The sequence below is a fragment of the Populus trichocarpa genome, chromosome 19 (assembly GCF_000002775.5).
Source record: "Populus trichocarpa isolate Nisqually-1 chromosome 19, P.trichocarpa_v4.1, whole genome shotgun sequence".
Lineage (NCBI taxonomy): Eukaryota > Viridiplantae > Streptophyta > Magnoliopsida > Malpighiales > Salicaceae > Populus > Populus trichocarpa.
In genome coordinates, this window is record NC_037303.2 from 5914605 (window position 1) to 5937859 (window position 23255).

Sequence of the window (23255 nt, forward strand, 5' to 3'; positions counted from 1 at the left end):
TAAACAGAAACACCAACCTTTTCCATAAGAATCACTGAAATTATTGGAAACATGGAAATAGTGTTGCCCCCTTAAATATACACGAGGGTACTTCGAGGTGATTCTTACAAGTGCTTTGAACAAGCTTGCCTTACAAGGCCATGGAAGAACATTAGCATTCAGAAATTACAACATTGTATTACCCAGTTGCCTTGGAGCTGGATATAGTTTCCAGAAAGAGAATCACAAATCAGGTGTCATTCAGTCATTCTCATCCCATGAAGATAGAAACCGACTATCAGCATTCTTTCCAGCCAATACTTCTGCATGGTTCATCTAGTGTTTAGATCAAATTCTCCCACTTCTCTCCACTCACTGTGTACTGCTGTGTTCCCATTTTCAGTTTCTTCATCATTCAAGAAATCTTCAGAAGGCTCTTTCTCATCTCTCGGAGCATTGCCTCCCCACCCATTCATCATCTCATCTGGGTTAACACCATGCTCCTGCTCTCCCATGTCATGACCAATCGGGACACTGTTGCCTTGCGATCCGAGTGCACTTGCCCTTATCGGGGCCCGAGACATCATTTCAGCATGAGCATGTGATTCTGCCTGAGCTTGCTCGGCCTGAAACATAGCCGCCATTCTTAACTGAGCCTCCCGACTGGCCTTCTCCCTGGCATCCATTTCAGCTTTCAAATTGAGCAAAAGTCGCTTCTCCTCTTGGAGAAGAGCCTGTTCAATCATCAATCTCTCTTCAGATCGGAATTCCCCCAAGGAACGCTTGCGGGTTATTATGTTGAAGGCTAAGGCCTGTTTCTCAAATGTGCCTGTGAACTCAGCAACTTTAGCAGCAATGTTATGATCCCACTGCTGCGAACGAGATGGCATCTGACCTGTTGTGTCTAAATCAAGGATTCTATCATCCTCCTCTGCCTCATAGTCTGCTACTACATGGTAAGGCAGTAATCTGCATATGTTGTGCAAGGGGAAAGATGAAATGAATGCAGAACTTTTGAAAGCCATAGTGGTAATTATTCATTCAATTAGTGGTGCTGAACTGTACTACTACAAACCGCAATTAAAGTCAGTGGAGTCTAGGAGAAGTGCCATCAACAAGTAATGGAAGGCTCCCGTAACTTCCTTAATTCTTTTCCCTTTTGATTGAAAAAAGAAAACATTAAATTTCATCAATTTGCCAAACAAAAATTTAGAAATCACAATGTTAATCCTTGAATCAGAGTGCTTGCTAACCTATCTTTGAGGCTAACACTCAACAGAATCTAATTTCTCACAAGGAAAGATAGAAGTGAAAGACTAGAAGTTTGCAGGTGTGCATGTTTCATAAGACAAGGAAACTATTGGCACTCCTTTTCCATTTGTTGACTCAAATAATTTAGAATAACAGAAATTTCACATCATAAAAAAGAGTGCTGGAATAGCATAAATAAGAAGGTTCCAAGGGGGTTAACACCCATATATTGAGTTGAAAAACTATCTACCAAAAACGCCTAACATGTATTAGGTAAAAAATCATAAAGATCAATAAATCAACAAAAACTGGTGTGTATTATGAACTGTCTTCTCCTGCACATCCCCTCCCCCTCACTTGATTTTAAGTTTAATGAACTAAACCTGTATATGGTTGGCAGCTCAAGGAGCCAGGGATTGAAGCAATTCAACTAGATACTCCAAGGTAAATACATCAATACAAATATAAAATGCAAAGTTCACTCATGCCAACCACTTAGTATTGCCATACAAAAAAATGCTCACGACTTTGTAATGCCAAAAGAGTGCAAAGCAACAGGTGCTATATAAGAGGAAAATCAAAGGATGTAGGTGGATTCCACTAACTACAAATAAAATAAGATGACCAATTTTTGTTGTAGATAATAAAATATATCCCCTGGTTTGAGAAAAGGACGTCAAATATATATATGACTACAGGATAGCAGATGTTCTGTGCATAGAACAGGTTGAGGAAGCAACACATCACCATGTGAGATTTCTTATATTGAATTTCTGTAATTTACAGAGTATATGCAAACATACATTTGATGTATATTGTTTTTGCATTTTGTTTCGCTGTGCATAAATGAAGGTTGGGAGGGAGTGTTAGGAAGCACATCGTTGTGTACTGTTTATAAGTTACTATAAACATACATGAATTATAGAATCATTTAAGAACCTCTAGAGAAAACAAAAGATGCTAAAAAAAAGAGTTGTTTTATATAATCTAGAGAGACTTTCTTTGGATTCCTACAAGATAAAATTGGAAAATCATTTCTATTTCGACATTTCCCTTGGTTTACTTCCAATCCATCTCATCAAATTCATATCAAATACATGCCATTTGGCAAATACATTCCAAACAACATAAATAACAATTATTCTTATATCTAATTCTATCTTCAAGTTGTTGGGAAGCCGTGATGAAGAATTACATCTCTTTCTATGCCACATGTAATGAAGTGTGAAAGCGCAAATAGCATCCCTGATCATCAAGATGAAAGCCCCACATGGCAACTCCCATCAATTTGTTCCGTCCATGCATATAAAGTCTATGAATTTCTAATCAATCATATAATCAAGAACTGATCTCCGACAAAAACATTTGTATCTTTGAACAATCAAACCAAATAACAATTCTCACATTACCACACAAAATGGTAATCTAGGTGATCATGGTCAAATAATGCAGGTTCTCTACTGCATCATGCCACATAAAATGTGATCAAACTCTAATGCTTTCAACTTAACTAGTTGCAGTGCAGCAAAATCCAACCCAAAAAGCAACTGCACCATTACTGCATATTAAAATGTTATCAATCCCAATCTCAATCTCATTACACATCACAATTACACAAAAAAGTCACAGTATCACCAAAAAGCGCATAAATAAATAAATTCCCACATTCCACAACAACCAGACAGAAAATGAAATACCCACATGCAAAACACACATAGAAATGAAAATTTGAGTTGTATACAAAACAAAAAACGAGAGAGGGAATACAAAAAGAAAGAAAAACCTCTCGCAGGCATCTTCAAGAGAACCGAATGGCCTCTTGAAATCTGGATGACAAACACGCCAAGCATCCTGGTAAGCCATTTGGATCTCCACCTGGTTCACCTGAGGCCGAATCCCCTTTTGCTGCTGCTGCTGCTGCTGCTGCTGCTGTTGCTGCTGCTGCTGCTGCTGTTGCTGCTGCTGCTGCTGCTGTTGCTGCTGCTGCTGCTGCTGTTGCTGCTGCTGCGGCTGCTGCTGCGGCTGTGGCTGCTGCTGCTGTTGCGGCTTTTGTGAATGCTGCGCATTTTGCCCCAAATTGGAACCTTGCTGCTGATGCTGCTGCAAATTAGGGTTGGGGTTGGGGTTGGGGTTAGAGTTAGGGTTAGGGTTAGGGTTTTGTTGTTGAAGAGTGAGTGGGCGATGAATAGATGGTGGACGCAAGTGGGCATCAATATTCGATGGGAATCGAGAAATAGCAGCAGCTTGTTGTTGTTGTTGGGCTTGTTTTGTTAATTGCTGTAACAGGAGGAATTGTTGTTGTTGTTGATGTTGCTGCTGCTGCTGCTGCTGCTGCTGATGATGCACCTGTTGTTGTTGTTGTTGTAAAAGCAATTGTTGTTGCTGCTGCTGCTGCTGTTGCTGTTGCTGTTGCTGATGATGATGATGATCCATTTCTGTTTCTTTTTTTTCTTTTTCTTTTTTCTGTCTCTCTAGAGCTGTAGTTCCGTTACTTTGCTTGTCTTTTTTTTTTATGTCTTATTAACGACTACTGAGTCGATGGAGGGGAGGGGAGGGGAGGAGCATAGATTTCCTCCTCTAGTGTTTTTAGAATATGAACATGGCCACTACTCTTGCAAAATGCTAATCTAACCAAAACTCTTTTATTTTTTTTTTATTTTTTTTTAAATCTTCACCATTGGATTTCTCTGAATCCACTGCTGCTTTCCACTCATTCAATAAATATTCTTGATTTTGATTTCTTGTAGATTTTATTTTGTTTTATCTGTTATTGAAAACTAAAAAAAATTATAAATATAATAAAATTATCTTTAAAATCAATTTAAAAATAAAAAAACAATTTGAATCAAATTTTTATAAATAATTTATTGTTAATATTGATATTTTCATATATACATAATAATTAAAAGTTAAATAAAATTTTATAAAATCATATCAAAATTAAAAAATAAGTGAATATTATAAAAAAAAAAATTTAAGTGTCAATAAAATAAATTAAAAATATATATAAAGGAGTCAAGTTTTCATATTTGGGAAGGTTGTCAATTCCGTTTCGTTTTATCTAGAATGACCTGGCCGAAATATTTCATACCAATTCAAAAAACAAAACAGAACAGAACAATTTTCATCTCATTTCAAATCTCGGTCCGTTCCAGATTTTCCAGATAAATTTCGACCGGAATGTTCTGGTTTCATTTCACATGTTCCATTCCGGGCTTGAAAAGCCATTGAATCAAATTGAACCCGGTTCAATTTGATTAATTAAACCACTCAGGTATAAAAAGTTTTTTTTCATTACTATTTTCAATAATAATGATATTAATAATAATATTGAAAATGATTATTACCATTTTCATTAACGATGATATTAATATTTGAAAATTAGATTTATCACTAATATATATGATTTATATTCATGTTGTTTTTTTTCATGTTTATACTTTGTAGGAATTTGAGCAAAACAATGGATGCTTTAGATCTCATTAGTCTTGATAACATTGACATATTGAATGAATGTATTTGTGAATAACCTAGACTTCTTGTTGGAAAGGATATAAGTTGAGAGACTATTGAAGCATATTTGTCTACTTTGATTTTAGAGGATGAAAAGATATGTTTTGATGACGAGAATGAGCTTGGTGGAAATAATTAACTATTGAAATGTTTAGTTGATGACTTTCCCTGCATATCATCACAAGATCAAGATCCTTATTTCTATGTTAATGATGGAAATGATGTTTGATTTATGTTTTTTTTTGTGTTAAAGCATTTTACTTTCATAATATTTTGATATTTTGTTTAAGTTGAATTACTTTAAGTTAAAGTTCTATTTAATCTTGACTATTTAGGAATATTTAAAATTTTAAAATTATATTTATTTGACATTGTGTTTGTATTGCATAATTTATAATTAATTTATTTTGAATTTGAATTATGCTTGTTGAATTATATATATATATATATATATATATATATATATGAAAAGTACAACTCTGAAATGACACGCTGAAATGCTCCGAAACTAAAACATTTCATTCCAATTGAAAAAATGAAACACCTACCGAAATGAAATTGACAACCTTGATTTATCTGGCTATGTCCTGTCTTTTATTTTTTTATCTTGAACCTGAGATCTCTAATTTTAGATTGGCATGCTAATCAACTAACCTATAATGTAAAATTGTTATCAGTCTAATTAAACAAGTATATTAAGGTGTATACAAACAATGAAGCCCTATAAAAATCCTAGTTGTTTTAGTGTAGTAGTATAATAATTATAAATAGTAAACCCTAGTTATTTTAGTGTGGTGGTATAATTAAGTAATATGTTAAGCTATTAAATCAATAATCCAACAAAATAATTATAATTTATATACACGAATAGAATATCAACACTACAACTAAGCAATTAAAAAATAAAAATAGGGAATATAAGAATGTTTAACATGGTAAAACCGTTAGACGGAAAAACATCCACAACAAAAGTTTAATGGATAAGAAGGGGATAATTTTCTTTTTTTTATAACAAAAGTTTGAATTATTTGTTTGTTTGTTTTTTATACAAGATTCTACTGTTACAAAAGCAAGTCATAATTAAAAAAATATTTTTTATATGATTGTCTTAAAAACAATAAGAATAACACAATTCTACAACATCGTAGTCGGAAATTCCTTTGTAATATAGTTAAACTTGAATTGATAGGTCAACCTTGAAATATCTTGACTTTTTTAGTCTGGTTTCAAATTAAATCGTGTAATTGATTTGATGTGATCAGATCAACTTGAAAAATCAAAACTCATCTTGGATTATTGATAAAAAAAAAATAGTTTGACTTTTAAAAAAAATCAAGGTGACATCTTTTTTACATTGAGAATATAATTAATATATTGGATCGATCCACCTTAACTCGAGCTAATCTGATAAGCCCGCGACCTGAGTTATAGACGCGATTGAGTTTAATAACTCTATTTTAAAAATCTATTTTTTACTTATTATAAGATAACAAAAATAGATGTTCTTAGTAAAAAACATAATAAAATTTAAATTAAAAATCAATTATGATAGGCTTTACAAAAAGAATGCTTGCTAATATTAAAAAATAAAGACCAAAGAAACTTTGAGTGGTACTAAATAAAATAATATTTAAAGGTAAATCTAACACTCAACCTAAATGTACTCATGATGTTAAATATTTCAGGTGTCAGAGGCTTGGACATTACACTTTAGAGTGTCCAAACAAGAGGATAATAGTGACGAGAGATAATGGTGATGTAAAATCCAAGAGTGACAAATCATATTGTGAAGACATGCCACCATTAGAGGATTGTACCTAGGATGAATTGGCATTACCTGTTAAGGAGTCCTTGGTTATAAGGCACACATTCAAGTTCGGGTCAAAGAAGATAACATTGATCAGTAAAGTGAAACATTTTTCATATGCAATTCTATGTACAAAATAAGATATGTAGTTTTAATTATAGATAGCAAAAGTTGTACTAATATGGCTAGTACTATTCTTATTAGTAAACTGAATTTGTGTACTGTTAAGCATACTAGACTTTATAGATTGCAGTGACTGAATGATAGTGGTGAAGTGAAAGTGATTAAACAAGTTGTAGTTCTATTTTTTTATTGAAAAGTATATTGATGAAATTTTATGTGATGTGATATCAATGTAAGAAAGTCACATCTTATTGGGGAGACTATAACAATATGATAGGAAAACAATTCATGATAAGGTTAAAAATAGGTATACCATTGTAAACAAATGGTAAAACCATCACTCTTATACCTCTTCCACCTAAACAGGTGTATGGTGATCAAATAAAGCTAAAAGGTGAGTATTAGGCTATGAGGAGAGAAAATCAAGGTGAGGAACAAGGGGAGAGAAGACCATCAGAGTCAACCAAAACCTGAAACACTACTACAACCCATTCAACCACCCATCCAAACATAAACAAACATTCAGCCACTCCAAACAAATCAGACCATTCAACCATTACCCAAAAACATCCAAATCTAGCCGAGAATGGAGGTAAGACAACGGTAGTGAAGAAAGTCAACAAGTGTGATGAGAATTGTGTGGAAAAACTAAAGAAACAACTCAATTTTATGCTAAAGAGAGTGTGGTTAAGTCTATATTTTTCACTAATAAGCTAATGACTTACTTTTGTACAAGGAGACTTACTTCAATAATAACGATCTTGATCATGTTATGCCTAGTGTTGCTATTTCTTTATTACAAGAGTTTAAAGATGTGTTTCCTGAAGATATCCTTAGCAGATTACCACACTTGAGAGGAATAGAACATCATATTGATCTTGTACCTAGGGCTATGATTCCTAATCAACTACATATAGAAGTAATCCCAAGAAGACAAAGGAGCTTCAAAGGCAAGTTGATGAGCTTATAGAGAAGAGATACATTCATGAGAGTTTGAGCTCGTGTGTTGTGTAAATGTTACTTGTGCCTAAAAATGATAGCACATGGAGGATGTGTGTTGATTGTCGAGTCATCAACAATATAATAGTAAAATATAGACATCTCATTCCTAGGTTTGATGACATACTAGATGAGTTACACGGATCATACATTTTCTCTAAAATTAATCTAAAAAGTGGGTATCATCAAATTACGATGAAAAAAAGTGATGAGTGGAAAACTGCATTTAAGACTAAGTATGGTTTGTGTGAATGGTTAGTTATGCAATTTTGACTTACAAATGCACCTACTATGTTTATGCACTTAATGAATCATATATTACGTGCATTTATAAGTAAGTTTATGGTTGTATATTTTGATGACATTCTGATCTATAGCAAGAATTTAAAATAACATCTTGATCATTTATGTAATATACTTAGTGTGTTGCGTAGTGAGAAATTTTATGTTAATCTTAAGAAGTGTACTTTTTGCATGGAGAAAACTATGTTTCTTAGTTATATTGTAATTGCACAGGGTATTGAAATGGATGAGGAGAAAATTAAGGTCATCCGGGATTGGCCTACATAAAAATCGATAAGTGAGGTAATGAGCTTTCATGGGTTAGCTAGTTTTTATAGGGTTTTTATAAAAGATTTCAATACATTAACTGCACCCTTTAATGAAGTTATTAAAAAGTCAGTTGAGTTTAAATAGAGAGGACAAATACGAATCGACTTTTGCTCTTTTAAAAGAAAAATTATGTTCTACACCTATTTTAACTTTACCTGAATTTATAAAAGCATTTGAGATTAGATGTGATGCATCTAGAATAAGAATAGGAGTTGTGTTAATGCAAGATCGAAGACCCATTGCTTATTTTAATGAGAAGTTAAGTGGAGCAACTTTGAAATATATCACTTATGACAAAGAATTGTATGATTTGGTAAAAACACTTAAGACATGGTAGCATTACTTGAAGCCAAAAACATTTGTACTTTATTCAGATCATGAGTCCTTGAAACATTTGAAAGGACAATGTAAGTTAAATAGAAGACATGCAAAATAGGTTGAATTCATTGAGACTTTTCCTTATATAATCAAGTATAGATTGTGTCATGCCCTACAAGACATTATTGGTCCAGCTTAGAATGCTTTCCTCGGAGGGAGGAATATGATTGATAACATTAACTTGGCTCAAGAGTTTCTCAAGCATTATGGTAGGAAGAGATCCTCTCCCCGGTGCCTCATAAAAATTGATTTCAGGAAAGCTTTTGATTCAGTGCAATATGTCTTTCTTAGAGAGCTTCCTCATCTGCTGGGTTTTCCTCAGCGTTTTGTTCATCTAATTATGTTATGTGTGGAAACTACTTCTTTCTATGTTGCTATCAATGGCAGCCTATATGGGTTTTTCCCTGGGAGGTGTGGAGTTCGGTAGGGTGATCCTCTCTCTCCCTATTTGTTTCTAATTTGCATGGAATATCTCTCACGTATGCTAAAGATAGCATCTCAACAGCCAGGCTTCCATTATCACCCGAAGTGTGCATTTCATAACATCTGTCACCTTGCTTTTGCTGATGACATTCTTTTGTTCGGATTCTTCTAGAGCAGTTGCATAATGCAAGGAAATCTTTCATATATTTTGGAGGAGTTAGAGACAGTATGAAACAGGGTATCGTCCAAGATTCTTTTTTTTTTCTAAAGGCAGTTTCCCCTTTAAATACCTTAGTGTCCCCCCCAGTCCCCACAGGCTTCTTACTAGCTGGTTTCCCCCCTCCTGCATAAACTTGAATCTGTTATACAAGGCTAGATGGGCAAGCACTTATCCTATGCTGGGCATCTGGAGTTAATTAGATCTATTCTCTTTGGTATGGTGCAATTTTGGCTCGGCATTTTTTGCATGCTAGATATTGTCATCAACCAAATTATATGCATTTGCAGGAACTTCTTGTGGACCGGTAACACAGCCAAAAGCAAGTCTGCCTTATTAGCCTGGAAGCACATCTGTTTGCCAAAGAATGAGGGCGACCTTGGGCTCTATGACATCAAGGCTAGGAACAACTGTTTCATTGCAAAGCAGCTATGGAATATTCATTTAAAAACTGACTCGATTTGGATTAGATGGGTGCACCATTTTTACTTGCAAGATAGTACTATCTGGTTGGTTCCTTTTTAAAGAACCTCCTCTCCCCTATAGAAGTCCTTAATTACTCTTTGAGATCAGCTCCTTGTAGATTGCGGGGGACAATCAGAAGTCTTCATGATGCAAAGTTGGGATAATATTTCTGAGCCTTTCTCAGGTTATGCTTATGAGTTTTTGAGATCCAAAGGAACCTCGGTGTCATGGATTAAGGTTGTTTGGGAACCTTGGTGTTTACCAAGGCATAGTTTCATCCTTTGGCTTGCTTTACTTTGGAGGCCGAGAACTCGAAACAGGTTGCACTTTGTTGATACTGATGCTAGCTACGTCTTCTATCAGGATCATAAGGAAAGCCATAGTCACCTTTCTTTGCTTACAGTTGGACATCCCTCTTATGGTCGAATTAAATCTTGGCTTCGGCTCTGCAGGGGTATGACCACCATTAGTAATGTTGTTCGGGGCCTCTATCTCAAGAGGAAAAACGATGTTGTCGGAATGAAATGGGTCTCCCTCAGCATTGTTATCTACCTGATATGGGAAGAAAGGAATAAAAAAGTCTTTGAGAACTTCTGCATACTGGTTGAATCTCTATTTTGGAGATTTCAGGTTTTATTTTACATGATATTGCACTTTCATGAGCGCAATCACCTTTAAATTAATGTCAGCTAACTATATTGGTGGCTGTTCTGGATGAACTTTCTTGTGGAAAGTTGTTTTCTCTTCGGTTTGCAGCCCTTTAAGCCGCATTACATATGTTTCTTGTTGGTCTTTGGTTGTTGCTGTTTCTCTTGAAGATTTGTTGTGCTGCATGGTACTCATGTGTTTTTTGCATCCTAGTTTGATATACTTTGTGTTTCCTGCTCCAATTGGTGCCCAGGCCATCTACTTGTCTTGACTTTTGCTTTGTGTTAGGTTGGGAACCTTGTAATTTATGGTTCCTCACATAACCATTATCTGTTAAACTTAGCTTGTTAGCTTCCTTTCCTTGGCTTTGATGTAAAGTTCTATCAGGGGGTTTGTTCCCTGCTTTTGTAAATCATTGTATACGAACTTGCTGGTTCTCCGGCATTGTATATTTTTTATCTATTAATATACTTACATTTTGATAATAATAATATTAATAAAAAAAAAGTATAAGCAAGGCAAATAAAACATAGTGGTTGATGCACTTTCACGTAGGTATGTTCTTTTAAACATTATGAGTACTACATTAATAGGGTTTGAATATGTGAAGGTATTGTATGCTAATGATTTTGACTTTTCTGAAATATATAATGCATGTGGGCATTCAGCTTTTTGGTAAGTTTTATTTTATGGATGGTTACTTATTCAAAGAAAATCAATTATGTGTCATTACTAGTTGTTTGCGTGAATTGCTTCTTCGTGAAGCATATGAGGGTGGTTTAATGGGTCATTTTAGGGTTGTAAAAACTTTAGATATATTACATGAACATTTCTATTGGTCAAAGATGAAAAAGGATGTGCGACAAATCTGTAAACAGTGCATTGTATGTAGAAAGGAAAAATCTAGAGTACAACCATATGGACTATATACACCATTACATGTACCTACTGAAACTTAGGTAAATATCTCTATGGACTTTGCTTTAGGTTTACTTAGGTCAAAAAAAGGTAGAGACTATATTTTTATTGTGGTTGATAGGCTTTTTAAAATGATGCATTTCATTGCATGCCATAAGATTGATGATGTATCTCATATCACAAACTTGTTGTTTAGGGAGATTGTATGTTTACATGGCATTTCTAGGAGTATAGTTTTAGATCGTGATGTTAGATTTTTTAGTTACTTTTAAAAGACTTTATAAGGGAAGTTGATAACTAAACTCTTATTTTCGACAAATTATCATCCTCAAACAAATAGACAAACTGAGGTAGTGAGTAGAACTTTATCACAACTTTTATGTGTTGTTATTCAAAAGAATCTAAAAAGTTAGGAAGAATGTTTGCCTTTTTTTAGTTTGCTTATAATAGAATTGTGTATTCGACCACTAACTTTTCTCCTTTTGAAATTGTTTATGGGTTTAATCCACTAACTCTTATGGACTTAATTCATTTACCTTAGGAATAAATGATAAGTTTAGATAGTGAAAATAAGGCAAAGATGGTGAGATAACTCCATGAGGGAGTTCGACTGCAAATAGAGAAAAGGAACAGGTTATACGCTTCTAAAGCAAATAAAGGGCGTAAACAAGTTGTTTTTCAACTCAGTGATTCGGTTTGGGTACACATGCATAAGGAATGGTTTCCTAACCATAGGAAATCAAAGTTACAGCCTCATGTTGATGGTCCATTCCAAGTTTCAGAGAGGATCAATGACAATGCCTACAAAGTTGATCTTTCAGGTGAGTATGATGTTAATGCTACCTTTAATATTATTGATCTTACTTTGTTTGACACAGGTGTTGATTCGAAGTCGAATCTTTTTAAAAAGAAAGAAGATGATATGGATTAACCCATGAACACCAAGGAACCATTACATGTTCCAAATAGGCCATCACAAGGTCCAAAACGAAAGCATTGAAAGAAGCATTAAATTGACTAGTTGTACAAGTTTCGACCTTTGCTGAACTTAGGGATCTTTTAGAGCATTAAGAGAAGGCCTTATTACATTTAATCCATGTGTAAGAGGGACCCAATCCACCCTTCTTTGGACTATGAAATTTCAACAACAAAGCTGATAATTTTGTATCAATTTTGGTCAGCCTTGTTTTATGATGTTTCCATGTGTTTTGTGGATTCTTAACTAGTTTTGAATTTATTTTTATGTGAGGGAAAATTAATCATTTTCTTTAAATATTAGGATTTATTATTTTATTTTTCTTGTGTGGTGAGGAGAAAACATAACAAAGAAAATAAAGGAATCCAAGTTAACTTAGGAAACACATGTGACGGCAAAAAGGAGTATTAAATGCAACATCTTTTTCCTTAAAAAATGATAAATACAAGGCTGAGATTAGAATCCTATTCTAACTTGAAAACCAAATGGGTTACAACTTCTCCTTTAGTTCCTAAGATTATTCGGCACCAATATAGACAATAAATAAGTCTTGTATTAGACCTACAATGTTTTCTTTTCTTCTTCTCTTCTCACGACAAAACAAGACTTAGAGTTATAAGTTTTATTTTTATTTTGTTAGCTATAGCCCAAGGCTTGTTTGGGCTTAATTAATACTTTATTTTCAGTTAGGATTCAAGGCTTGTTAGGATTAGGGTTTGGACTTACTAGTAAAGGTTTTGAGTCAGTTTTTGTAAGTGGGTCAATTCAGCCCACAAAGATAGATCCATTATGGTTAATTTCTTAGAACTATTTAAACACATGTAAAGCCTAAATTTTGGCACCTTTGTTGAATAATACTTATGAACTTTTCAGTTTAATGTATGAGAGATATTCTTGTATTTTATGGTTTTTGAACGAACTGAATTTGATTTATTGAATATTAAATGACTTTGTGGTGTCATTTGATTTTATTTCAATAGAGTTGGTGTCTTGAGACATGTTTTCATCGTGTCACACTTCTATCAGACCTCTTTTGGCTTTCTAGGATCAGATCTCAATCTTGATTGTGAGTTACGTGACCACGTGATCACGAGATTCATATCATTAGACTAATCTCTAACATCTGATTAGTTATTTTATTAAGGATTCTTGCTCTGAATAGTAATGCATCTTCTAGTTGTGCGGTCGTTTAAACTCTATTGGTTGATCGCTTTTTTTTTTATCAATAATAACTTATGGTTACTTAGTCGACTACTCCAATTCCCCTGCTTAATTAAGGACTTTTTCAGCTCATTCGATTCTTCCAATTCACATTCTATTTCATCTCTCTTCTTCTATTGTATGGTGAGAAATCATAATTGTCTATATTTGACATCTGTATATTTATTTTAGATATAAACAATGCCTCTATATTGCTTTATTTCTTAAATGAAGGAATATTAACCTCATCACACTTGTATAAAATTGATTAATCAAATCAACTAAGTATGATGTTGTCAATAATACTATTCATCTAAAATTAGTCAACCATGATTGAAAACATATATGTTGTATTAAATGTTTTAGCCAATAAACTTAATTTAAAAAGTATATGTGCTTTGGATTTTAGAAATGACATTTTAATTTATTAAATTGCACCTAATTTTTTATATGTTACTGGAAATCTCTAAATTTTCTAAAAGCCCTAGAGGTTTTTCTATAAATATTTCTATCAAGGACCCTAAGCACTTCTTTTCCTCCTAAGATTAGAATGGTAGGTTCAAGTTCCGCTCTAAAATTAGCCCTTTATATCTACTACTACTATTTTATAGATTAGCTTTCTTACATTAAATAATTTATTATGAGTGCTACTCAAGGCAAAAAAACAAAAAGATGAATGTTTTGGCCCATTCCATAAGAAGAATACCTAAAGATGGGGAAGATATTTTTTTCTTTGCCCTGGACATTGAAAAAGAACGAATCACTTTTCAAGATAGTCATGTAAATTCAAATACTTGGAAAAAGAATATCCTACTATAGTTGAATGTTTCTCTCATAAATTATATCAAAAGGATGGATATAATGCAACACTTTCTCAGCATATAATGGAGATTCCAAAAGATTTTTATTATAACTCAATTATCAAATGTCATATCATAACCTAACAAAGAGCTTTTGGTAGCCCTTTCCTTGTTTTTGTCTAAATCCAGCTTCACCTTTATATTTAAGTATGAATAATAGAACATTACTCTTTATGACTTAGCCATAATAGGTGGTGGTTACCTAGTTAGTGAAGAACTATATAAAACTATAGAATTAAAACTAGTCTTTTTAAAGACTTAGTTGAAGGTACACTATAATTTACAAAACTCATGAAAAGAGAAAAATAGGACATTGACCCCTCTTATTTAGATAATATGTAGCCCTCATGTTATACTAGGTATGCAAATACCTAATTTGCTTTAAATCTAAAAAAATCTCATCAAGTCATATTTATAGGGATAAACAATAGTTTTAGTAGAGGGTAAGATTATAGTTTTAAGTACCTTTATTTTAAGTCATATCTATAGGGGTATAACGGCTTAAGAGAAATGTCAAACCAGGTGTGAAGGCAAGCTCAAACATATATGGGATACTCAAATGGGTTTAGGCATGAGCAATTGCCTATTTTTATAAGACAAGCAAATAAAAATGAACCCTGACCCCAATTTCGTTTTTAAGAGAAGAAGCTAGCTAACATCCTCCTTTCTTAAACACTATTTTAGAGAATATGTAGAATTTTTCCTAAACCTCAATAATAGAAATGACTTAGCTATATACCCCTTGACATCAACTAAAATAAGGCCTGAATAGATACTTCTACAAGAGAACCAAAAGTCAAATATAGAGAAGTTTAAAAGCACTATAGTTTGGAAAAACATCCTAACCTATAGATATTTTCATTTCATACTAGTAACAGACCCTTTCTAAAAAACAATTCTAGTTCTTAAGTCTTAAAACCCTCAACTACTGACTACATAATTGGGAATCCTCCAAGGCTTACATTTCCCTATCTTGTATGGTTTAAATAAGAGATGTCCAAACATATTACTTTTAAACAATTTGGACCAAGTAAGAAAAGTTATTGAGGCATCAAAATACCACCTCAATAATTGCCAAATAATGGATTTCTTATTCAATATGAGTCATCAATTAAGCTTTATTAATATCTTTAATAAACCTTGGGTTTTTTATATAATGCTCTCTTAGAAGCCACAACATTAAATTTATTTTATGATCAACCATGTAAGTAAGAGAGCAAGAGAAGAATCCTAACCAACCTTTCCACTAGATTGAGAAAAGTCATGCTTTTAAAGGCTCTAGTAAGACACTTATTACAAACTATTTTTTTTTATCATGGTTTGTTGTTTATCTATGTTTTCATGACACTTCTATATATAATCTCACAACCTAAGATTGATCCTCAAATAGTTTTGATCTTATTGAACTTCAAAATCCTCTACCATTTCAAGAAGAAGAACAAAGTGAAGCCTTAATTTCCAAGCCAAAGACCAGGACTTGAGTAAGTCCTTTTAACCACTTTGTTTGATGTTGTTTAATGTCATTTATAAACATAGGCTTACCTATAATCTTGATTTTAATTACAGAAACATGTGACTTCACATCCTCTAGAAACCAAACCCTCTATTATTACTTTGTCAGTTTTATCCCAACACTATTTTCTTTAAATTTCAACACATCATCCAACTATCTTTAATTAAACAACTTTCAATATTGAACATCCAAACTTTGTTTTAGATTCCACTTTTATGTTTTTTGATGTTCCAATCAAAATCGAAAACGTCAATGAAATCTCAAATGTAGCACGAGCCTCTTTGCGCTCTCTTAATGTTGTTTTTAATTCAGAATGATGCATCAACTATTCTAGTGGAATTAGATACAATACCAGAAATAAAACTATACAGTTGGTTTGGTTCTTCTCCTATTTTTCAAATGTTTGAGGTTGGATCTACTTTTTCAAATATTTGTCAGCGACACCAATCTAATGTTCAATTTTATAACATGTTATTTTTTTAATGAAAACATGTGTGGAATGCATATGACTTTGAATCTAGGCTATTCATCTGACCAAGATGTTTACCATATGAATCGAACAAGTAAGAGCTTGCAATATTCTTAAAAAAAAAATTGTCTTCTTTTTTCATAGTTTCCCTTCTTCTTTCTTGGTTGTCTTTAGTATTACTTAATTTGCAACTTTCCAATTTATTTTTGATAATTTCACTCTTAATTTTTACCCATCCAATCTCATCCTTTATATATATATATGGTCGCTTTATAGGACCATATGGTGAATACATTGATTTGAAGATAAAATTTTTGCATGTGAATATTGCGGTACACTTTTTGGCTTCAAGAACAACTTTTTGCCTCATCACATCACTACCCAAGATTTTTGGCTTGATTTTTCCATGGAATTTTAAGCTTCCAAAATTTTAGCCAACTCTTCTAGTTTTAGATTATTTACTGAATCTAGATAATGGCTCCATATCTAGAACATTTCACAATAATATTTGTGTTTAAATTAACATATTTGCATTTACATCAATAGGAGCTAAATTGACCATTTTGTTAATAGTGTGTCAAACTCATATGTTTTTAAAATTAATTGCCACGACCTCCATCTAATGGGTTTACTTCTTCCTTTGAAAAGGGAGCAACCAAGATTTACATTGTTTTATATCTATGATACAATGGATGAAGTTTCTAATAGATTGTCTATGTTTGGTGGAGAAGAATAGAAGAATCCACTAGATGTTGATATTGTCAAAAGCCTTATTGAGATGTTAGACTCAATAAATGAGTTGGTAAAGTTATTTTGAATGAAAAAAAACATTTATCTAATAGCATTGATTGCATATGTAACTGCTTGGTAGAAGGAATAACAACACAAAGCAATATAAAAATTCTACATCATCAGACCTTGGTAGTTTGGTACTTGGCAATGTCGATGATTTATTCTTGGAATGAGATGTCATCATTGAAAGTTGCTCTAGTTCACTACAATGAATATACAAATTGCACCCAAATTTTATGTCATCTCAATACCCATTTTTATTTCCCCTGAGGTGAGGATGGATTTTGTTATGATACAAGACTCAACGAAAATTATTGTTCACCCTCACGAAAAATATGACATATAAAAATGCATACTTATTGTGCATATTCAATTCAGGATATAAATGATGAAGATTGTACTATATTAAAATGAGGTCATTTGCTATAATGATTTTTCGTTGATGTTTTTTTCAACGTGAAAGAAAATCGACTTGATTATATAAAAAATAACCAAAGTAGCTTAAAGACTAAACTTTATAAAGGAATCCATGATGTAGTTTTAAGATGTGATTATAATGGTTCTAATTTTGGAAAAATCATTGTTCTCTCTTTCTTAACTAGAAGCATTAGATATATGGTCAATTCTTACTAAGATACAATTGTAGTTTTCCACTTTTATGGTAATCTAAATCTATTCATTGCATTTACTTGTAATCTTCATTGGCTTGAAATTCAAATAGCACTAAAAAGAAAAGAAACTATAGGCATAAAGAAAAATTAGATATAGTGTCTCGTCTTTTTCAAGTGAAGCTTGATGATATGCTTTCTTTATTAAATCTAGAAAGCTTTTTGGGAATACCATTGTTGGTAAGCTACTTTTTATCCCTTTTGTTCTCCTTATAAACATTTTCAATCTTTTGTTTTTCACGGTTTTGTTAAAACAAATTATTTAATATATTTCTCTTTGCACTTTTAAATAGATATTTGTGTCATTGAATTCCAAAAAAAAATGACCTTTCTCATTGTCATATTCTTATTTAACTCCAACATGACTCTTAATTGTCAAACAACAAAAGATGTGGATTCAATTGTTTTGGCTGAAATATTAAGTAGACAAACCAACCTATTTTGTTATGATATTATTTCTTAATTTATGATCCATAGGACATATAGTGAAGCTAATCCAAACTCTCCATACATGAAGTTTAACCACTACTTTAAACATTTTCCTAAATGGTTTAAATTTTAAATAACTTTTAATGATAATGGCTTTGTTTGTTATAAACATCATGATTCCTCTTAAAACTTTGTTGTCAAAAGCGATATTAAACCTAACAATAGTTGTGTAGTGCCTTATAATAAAAAAGCTTCTTTTTCGATACAATGATTATATCAATATAGAGGTTTATTTCCAATCAATACTGATAAAATATTTTTATATATATGAGCAAGGGATTTGATAGGTGTCAAATGGTTATAGAAAAAAAAACCATTATAAAATACAAGCATATCTCAACATCTATTTCATATGTTTATATGAAGTAGTTTGAAGACTTTTGAAGTTTCTCATTCATATTTGTGATCCTTCAGTTGGAATGTTGTAAGTTCATTTATCCTTACAATTCTCCATTTTTTTTTCAAATGATACTTTTTGTTGAACTTTTGATAAGGAGACCTAATATTGACAAAACAATGCTCACATGGTGGTTCATATGTAACAAAATGATCATGATGCTCAAAATCTTCATTATTCAAAATTTTCCATCTAAATATGTTTGGGATCTATTTGGAGCACTTAACAAAAAAAAGATCCATTGGTAGAATTGCTTATATCTATCATCTACAGGAAAGCTATAATTTATACGACTTATGCTTAATCATGTAAATGGAGCCTTGAGTTTTGACCATCTTAAAATGATTTAAGGTATTTTGTATCCAATATATTAAGCAACATGTAAAGCATTAGCCCTCTTTGGAGATGATAAAGAATGGGCTGAAACATTGTAAGAGGAAATTATAATAGCTTTCTATAATTGAGGCAACGTTTTTATCAACATTATTCTATTTTGTGAAGTTTCTGATCAAAATCATTATTTTTATTTTTGGCATTATATACACAATGATATTACTATAAGATCAAAAGCCTCACATCGAATGCCAAATTTGCATATGTTTGATCATGAGATCTAAAATTACATTTTTTATTAGCTAGAAATATTGTTAAATGCATCAACAACATATCTAAGCAAACATAATTTACCTAAACCTAACATAAAATTAATGGTTGAAACATAATAGAAATCTAAGAGAAAATCTAAATTATGATCTCAATGATCTCATGAAACAACACTATATTTCTCTACTAAAATTAAACAATGATTAAAAATATATATATATAGGCTTATGTTATCAATGTTGTCCTTTTTTTAAAAATCAAATCTATTTTCCATTAATGGGTACAATGGCACTAGAAAAACCTTTTTGTGGCTTACTATAATCAACCAAATCTACTCTGAAGGATTAGTTTTTTTTGTTGTTGCCTCATCCAAAATCATTTTATTGTTATTGTCTGGTGGTAAAAGAGCTCGTTTAAGATTTAAAATCCCTCTGAATATGGATGATAATTCAACATGTGAGATAGAAAAAAAAAAACCACACAATTGTAGCAAGATACAATGACAGTTTATCGCACTTATGGTAATCCGAATTTATTCATTACATTTACTTACAATCTTAATTGTCATGAGATTCAAATAACACTAAAAAAGAAAAGAAACTATAAACATGAGGACAAATAGGATATAATATCCTATCTTTTTCGAGTGAAACTTAATGACATGCTTTTCTATATTAAATCTAGAAAACCTTTTAGGAATACCATTGCTAGTAAGCTCCTTTCTATCCCTTTTTAATCTCTACTAATAAATATTTTCAAGCTTTTTCTTTCATATTTTTGTTAAAAAAACAATTATTTAATATATTTTTCTATATACTTTTAAATAGATATTTGGGCCATCGACTTAAAAAAAAAAGACCTTTCTCATTATCATATTCGTATTTGACTCAAATATGACTTTATGTGTTGAACAATAAAAGATGTGGATTTAATTGTTACAGCTAAAATACTAGATAAACAGAATGATCCACTTTGTTATGTCATTGTTTCTTAATTTATGATACATGGATCATGTGGTGAAAACTCTCTATACATGAAATTTAACCACTACTCTAAATATTTTTCTAAATGGTTTAAATCTTAAACAACTTTTGATGATAATGGCTTTGCTTGTTATAAACGACGTGATTCCTCTCAAAACTTTGTTGTCAAAGACGATATTAGACTTGACAATAGTTGTGTTATACTTTATAATAAAAAGCTTCTTCTTGGATACAATGATTATATCAATGTAGAGGTTTATTTCCAATCAATATTGATAAAATATCTTTTTATATATAAGCAAGGGATTTGATAGGTGTCAAATGATTATACAAAACAAAACCATTATGAAATACAAGCATACCTCAACATCCATTTCATATGTCTGTATGTAGTTTGAAGACTTTTGAAGTTTCTCATTCATATTCGTGATCCTTTAGTTGAAACGATGGAAGTTCATTTGCCCTTACAACTCTCTATTGTTTTTTCAAATGATACTTTTGTTGAACTTTTAACAAGGAGACCTAATATTGACAAAACAATGCTCATAAAGTGGTTCATATGTAACAAAAATGATCATGATGCTTGAAATCTTTATTATTCAAAATCTCTATCTAAATATGTTTGGGATCTAAAACAAAAAGGTTTGGAGCACTCAAACAAAAGAAAAATCCATTGGTAGAACTGCTTATGTTTATCTAACTACTAAAGAGTTATATTTTATACGACTCATGTTTTGTCATGTAAAAGGAGCCTTGAGCTTTGACCATATTAAAATGGTTGAAGGTATTTTTTATCCAAAATAACAAATATCTTGCAAAGCATTAGGCCTATTTAAAAATGATAAAGAATTGGCTATAACGTTATAAAAGGTGATTATAACAACTTCATCTCTATAATTGTGGAAACTTTTTGTTAGCATTATTTTATTTTATGAAGTTACTAATCAAAATCATTATTTTCAAATTTTTAGCATTATATGCATAATGATATTATTACAGGATCAAGAACTTTTATATCGAATGCTAAATTTACATTTGTCTGATCATGAGATCTAAGATTACATTATTTATTAGCTAGAGATGTTGTTAAATGTATTGGCAACATTTCTAAGAAAATATAATTTACTTATGCCTAATTGCAAATTAATAGCTAAATCAATGTAGAAATTTACACAGAACAAACTTCTAAAAGAAGTGCTAAATTATGATCTCTATGATCTCATAAGACGACACTTTGTTTCTCTACCCAAATTAAACAATGATACAATGGAATAAACTTCAAATGAGATACTTGACTTTAAAATAATTATGTTGTGCTTTATAATAAAAAAACTTCTTTTTCAATATAACGCTTATATCAATGTAGAAATTTGTTTATAATCAATGGTGATAAAATATTTTTTCAAATAAATGAGTAAAGGATTTGATAGTTTCAAATGGTTATAGAAAAATAAAACCATGATGAGATACAAGCCTACCTTAACTGCCATTTCATATATCCATATGAAGCAGTTTGGAAAATTTTGAAGTTTTCCATTCATATTTGTGACCCTTTAGTTGAAGTGTTGCAAGTTTATTTATCATTACAACACTACATTTTTTTCAAATGATACTTTGTTAAACGTTTTTATAAGGAGATTTAATTTGATAAAACAATGCTCGTAGAGTGGTTCACACACAATAAAAATGATCATGAGATCTAAGGCCCTATTTATTTGTTCAAAAGCAATTTTTTTAAGGTGTTTTTTATGGAAAATAAATTCTTGAAAAGTGGATTAATTTTTGATGTTTTGGTAGTGTCATGAAAAATGAGTTGGAAATTACTTTCTAGTGTTTGGTTATGCTATAAAAAAATAAATTAGAAAATAACTTATTAATATTTTTTTATCAAGTTTATTAAAAGAGTAGGTACCGAAATTGACAAATAAAAAGGTTGAAGAAGAATGAAATTGAAAATTGTTAACTAGATTAATAACATTAGTAACTAGTTTTTTTGGTTAGACGTTGAATAATACCTTTTTTTATTAAGCAATTATTTTGTATATATATTTACCAAGATATAATAAAATACATGAAAAATTATATAGTTATGTGCAATATCTAAAATTTAAAGGTTTAGTGAGAACAAAAAACAAATTCAAAATTTGAAAATTTTTGGTGTTGGAAAGTAAAGACATGTTGGAAACCAAACTCTAATTACAAGAACCTGAAATATATGGAAAAATTATTGTACGCATGCCTAAATTCATTATAAATTATGATAGTGGATTGACGGATGTTTCTTTGACAAATTTTTTTTTAATAAAACTGGCATTAGAGGATAGTTTGTCTTTATGAATTCTAGACCAGGAAAGGCTCATGCTACTTTATAGTTTTGAAACCCCGCCCGGTGGGTCGATCTGAGACCGGGTTGACTTGGAACTGGAATCAGGCCGGGTTGAAGAAAAAACATTAGAAGGAAAAAACCCGGCTTGACTCGGCGGGCTGACCCAACGACCGGGTTGACTCGACAAAACTCGGTCAAAAACCAGGTTACGACCCGTTAACTTTTGTTTTTTTTACTAAAACGATATCGTTTTGATTTGGAAAAAAAAAAGAATTGATCCGGGTAACCCGGGACACAGATCTTGGACTGGGCTGGCCACCGAACCGGGTCTAAAAACTATGTGCTTCTTCCTCTTAAGAACAAGGAATGACAATTCATGAATTAAATATTGAAATTGAGCTTGAGTTCATGTTGCTTGGGTGCTGACAATTCTTGAATTAAATATTTAAAATTGACATTTATTTTTCTTTCTATGTTTTGAATCTTTAATTTATGAATTGTCAACACATCACATCTCACGTCCATGCAAAAAAACCCTATGCCATAATCAAGAAATGATTTTGTTTTTTTTTGTTTTTGTTGCAAAACTAACCCATAACTACGGATACTGCAGGATTTTGAGCCCCTAACTGTTGATGATGCACCG

General features: G+C 31.8%; 1 protein-coding gene across 1 annotated transcript; it reads right to left on the reverse strand.

Annotated features, from left to right (window-relative positions):
• Positions 1-3817, reverse strand: LOC7459201 (uncharacterized). Its single transcript, XM_024591640.2, has 2 exons — positions 3014-3817; positions 1-948 (listed from the first exon to the last, which is right to left on the reverse strand). The coding sequence occupies exons 1-2, from the start codon at positions 3661-3663 to the stop codon at positions 312-314; spliced, it is 1287 nt and encodes a 428-aa protein (XP_024447408.1). The 5' UTR covers positions 3664-3817; the 3' UTR covers positions 1-311.
• Between the last annotated feature and the right edge of the window lie 19438 nt (positions 3818-23255).

Bases quoted from the DNA above. Each gene is read 5' to 3' on its own strand.
- LOC7459201 (XM_024591640.2), bottom strand. From the start codon at position 3,663: ATGGATCATCATCATCATCAGCAACAGCAACAGCAACAGCAGCAGCAG. The intron at 949-3,013 runs GTTTTTCTTTCT...CAACATATGCAG, and splicing joins CTTGAAGATGCCTGCGAGAG to ATTACTGCCTTACCATGTAG.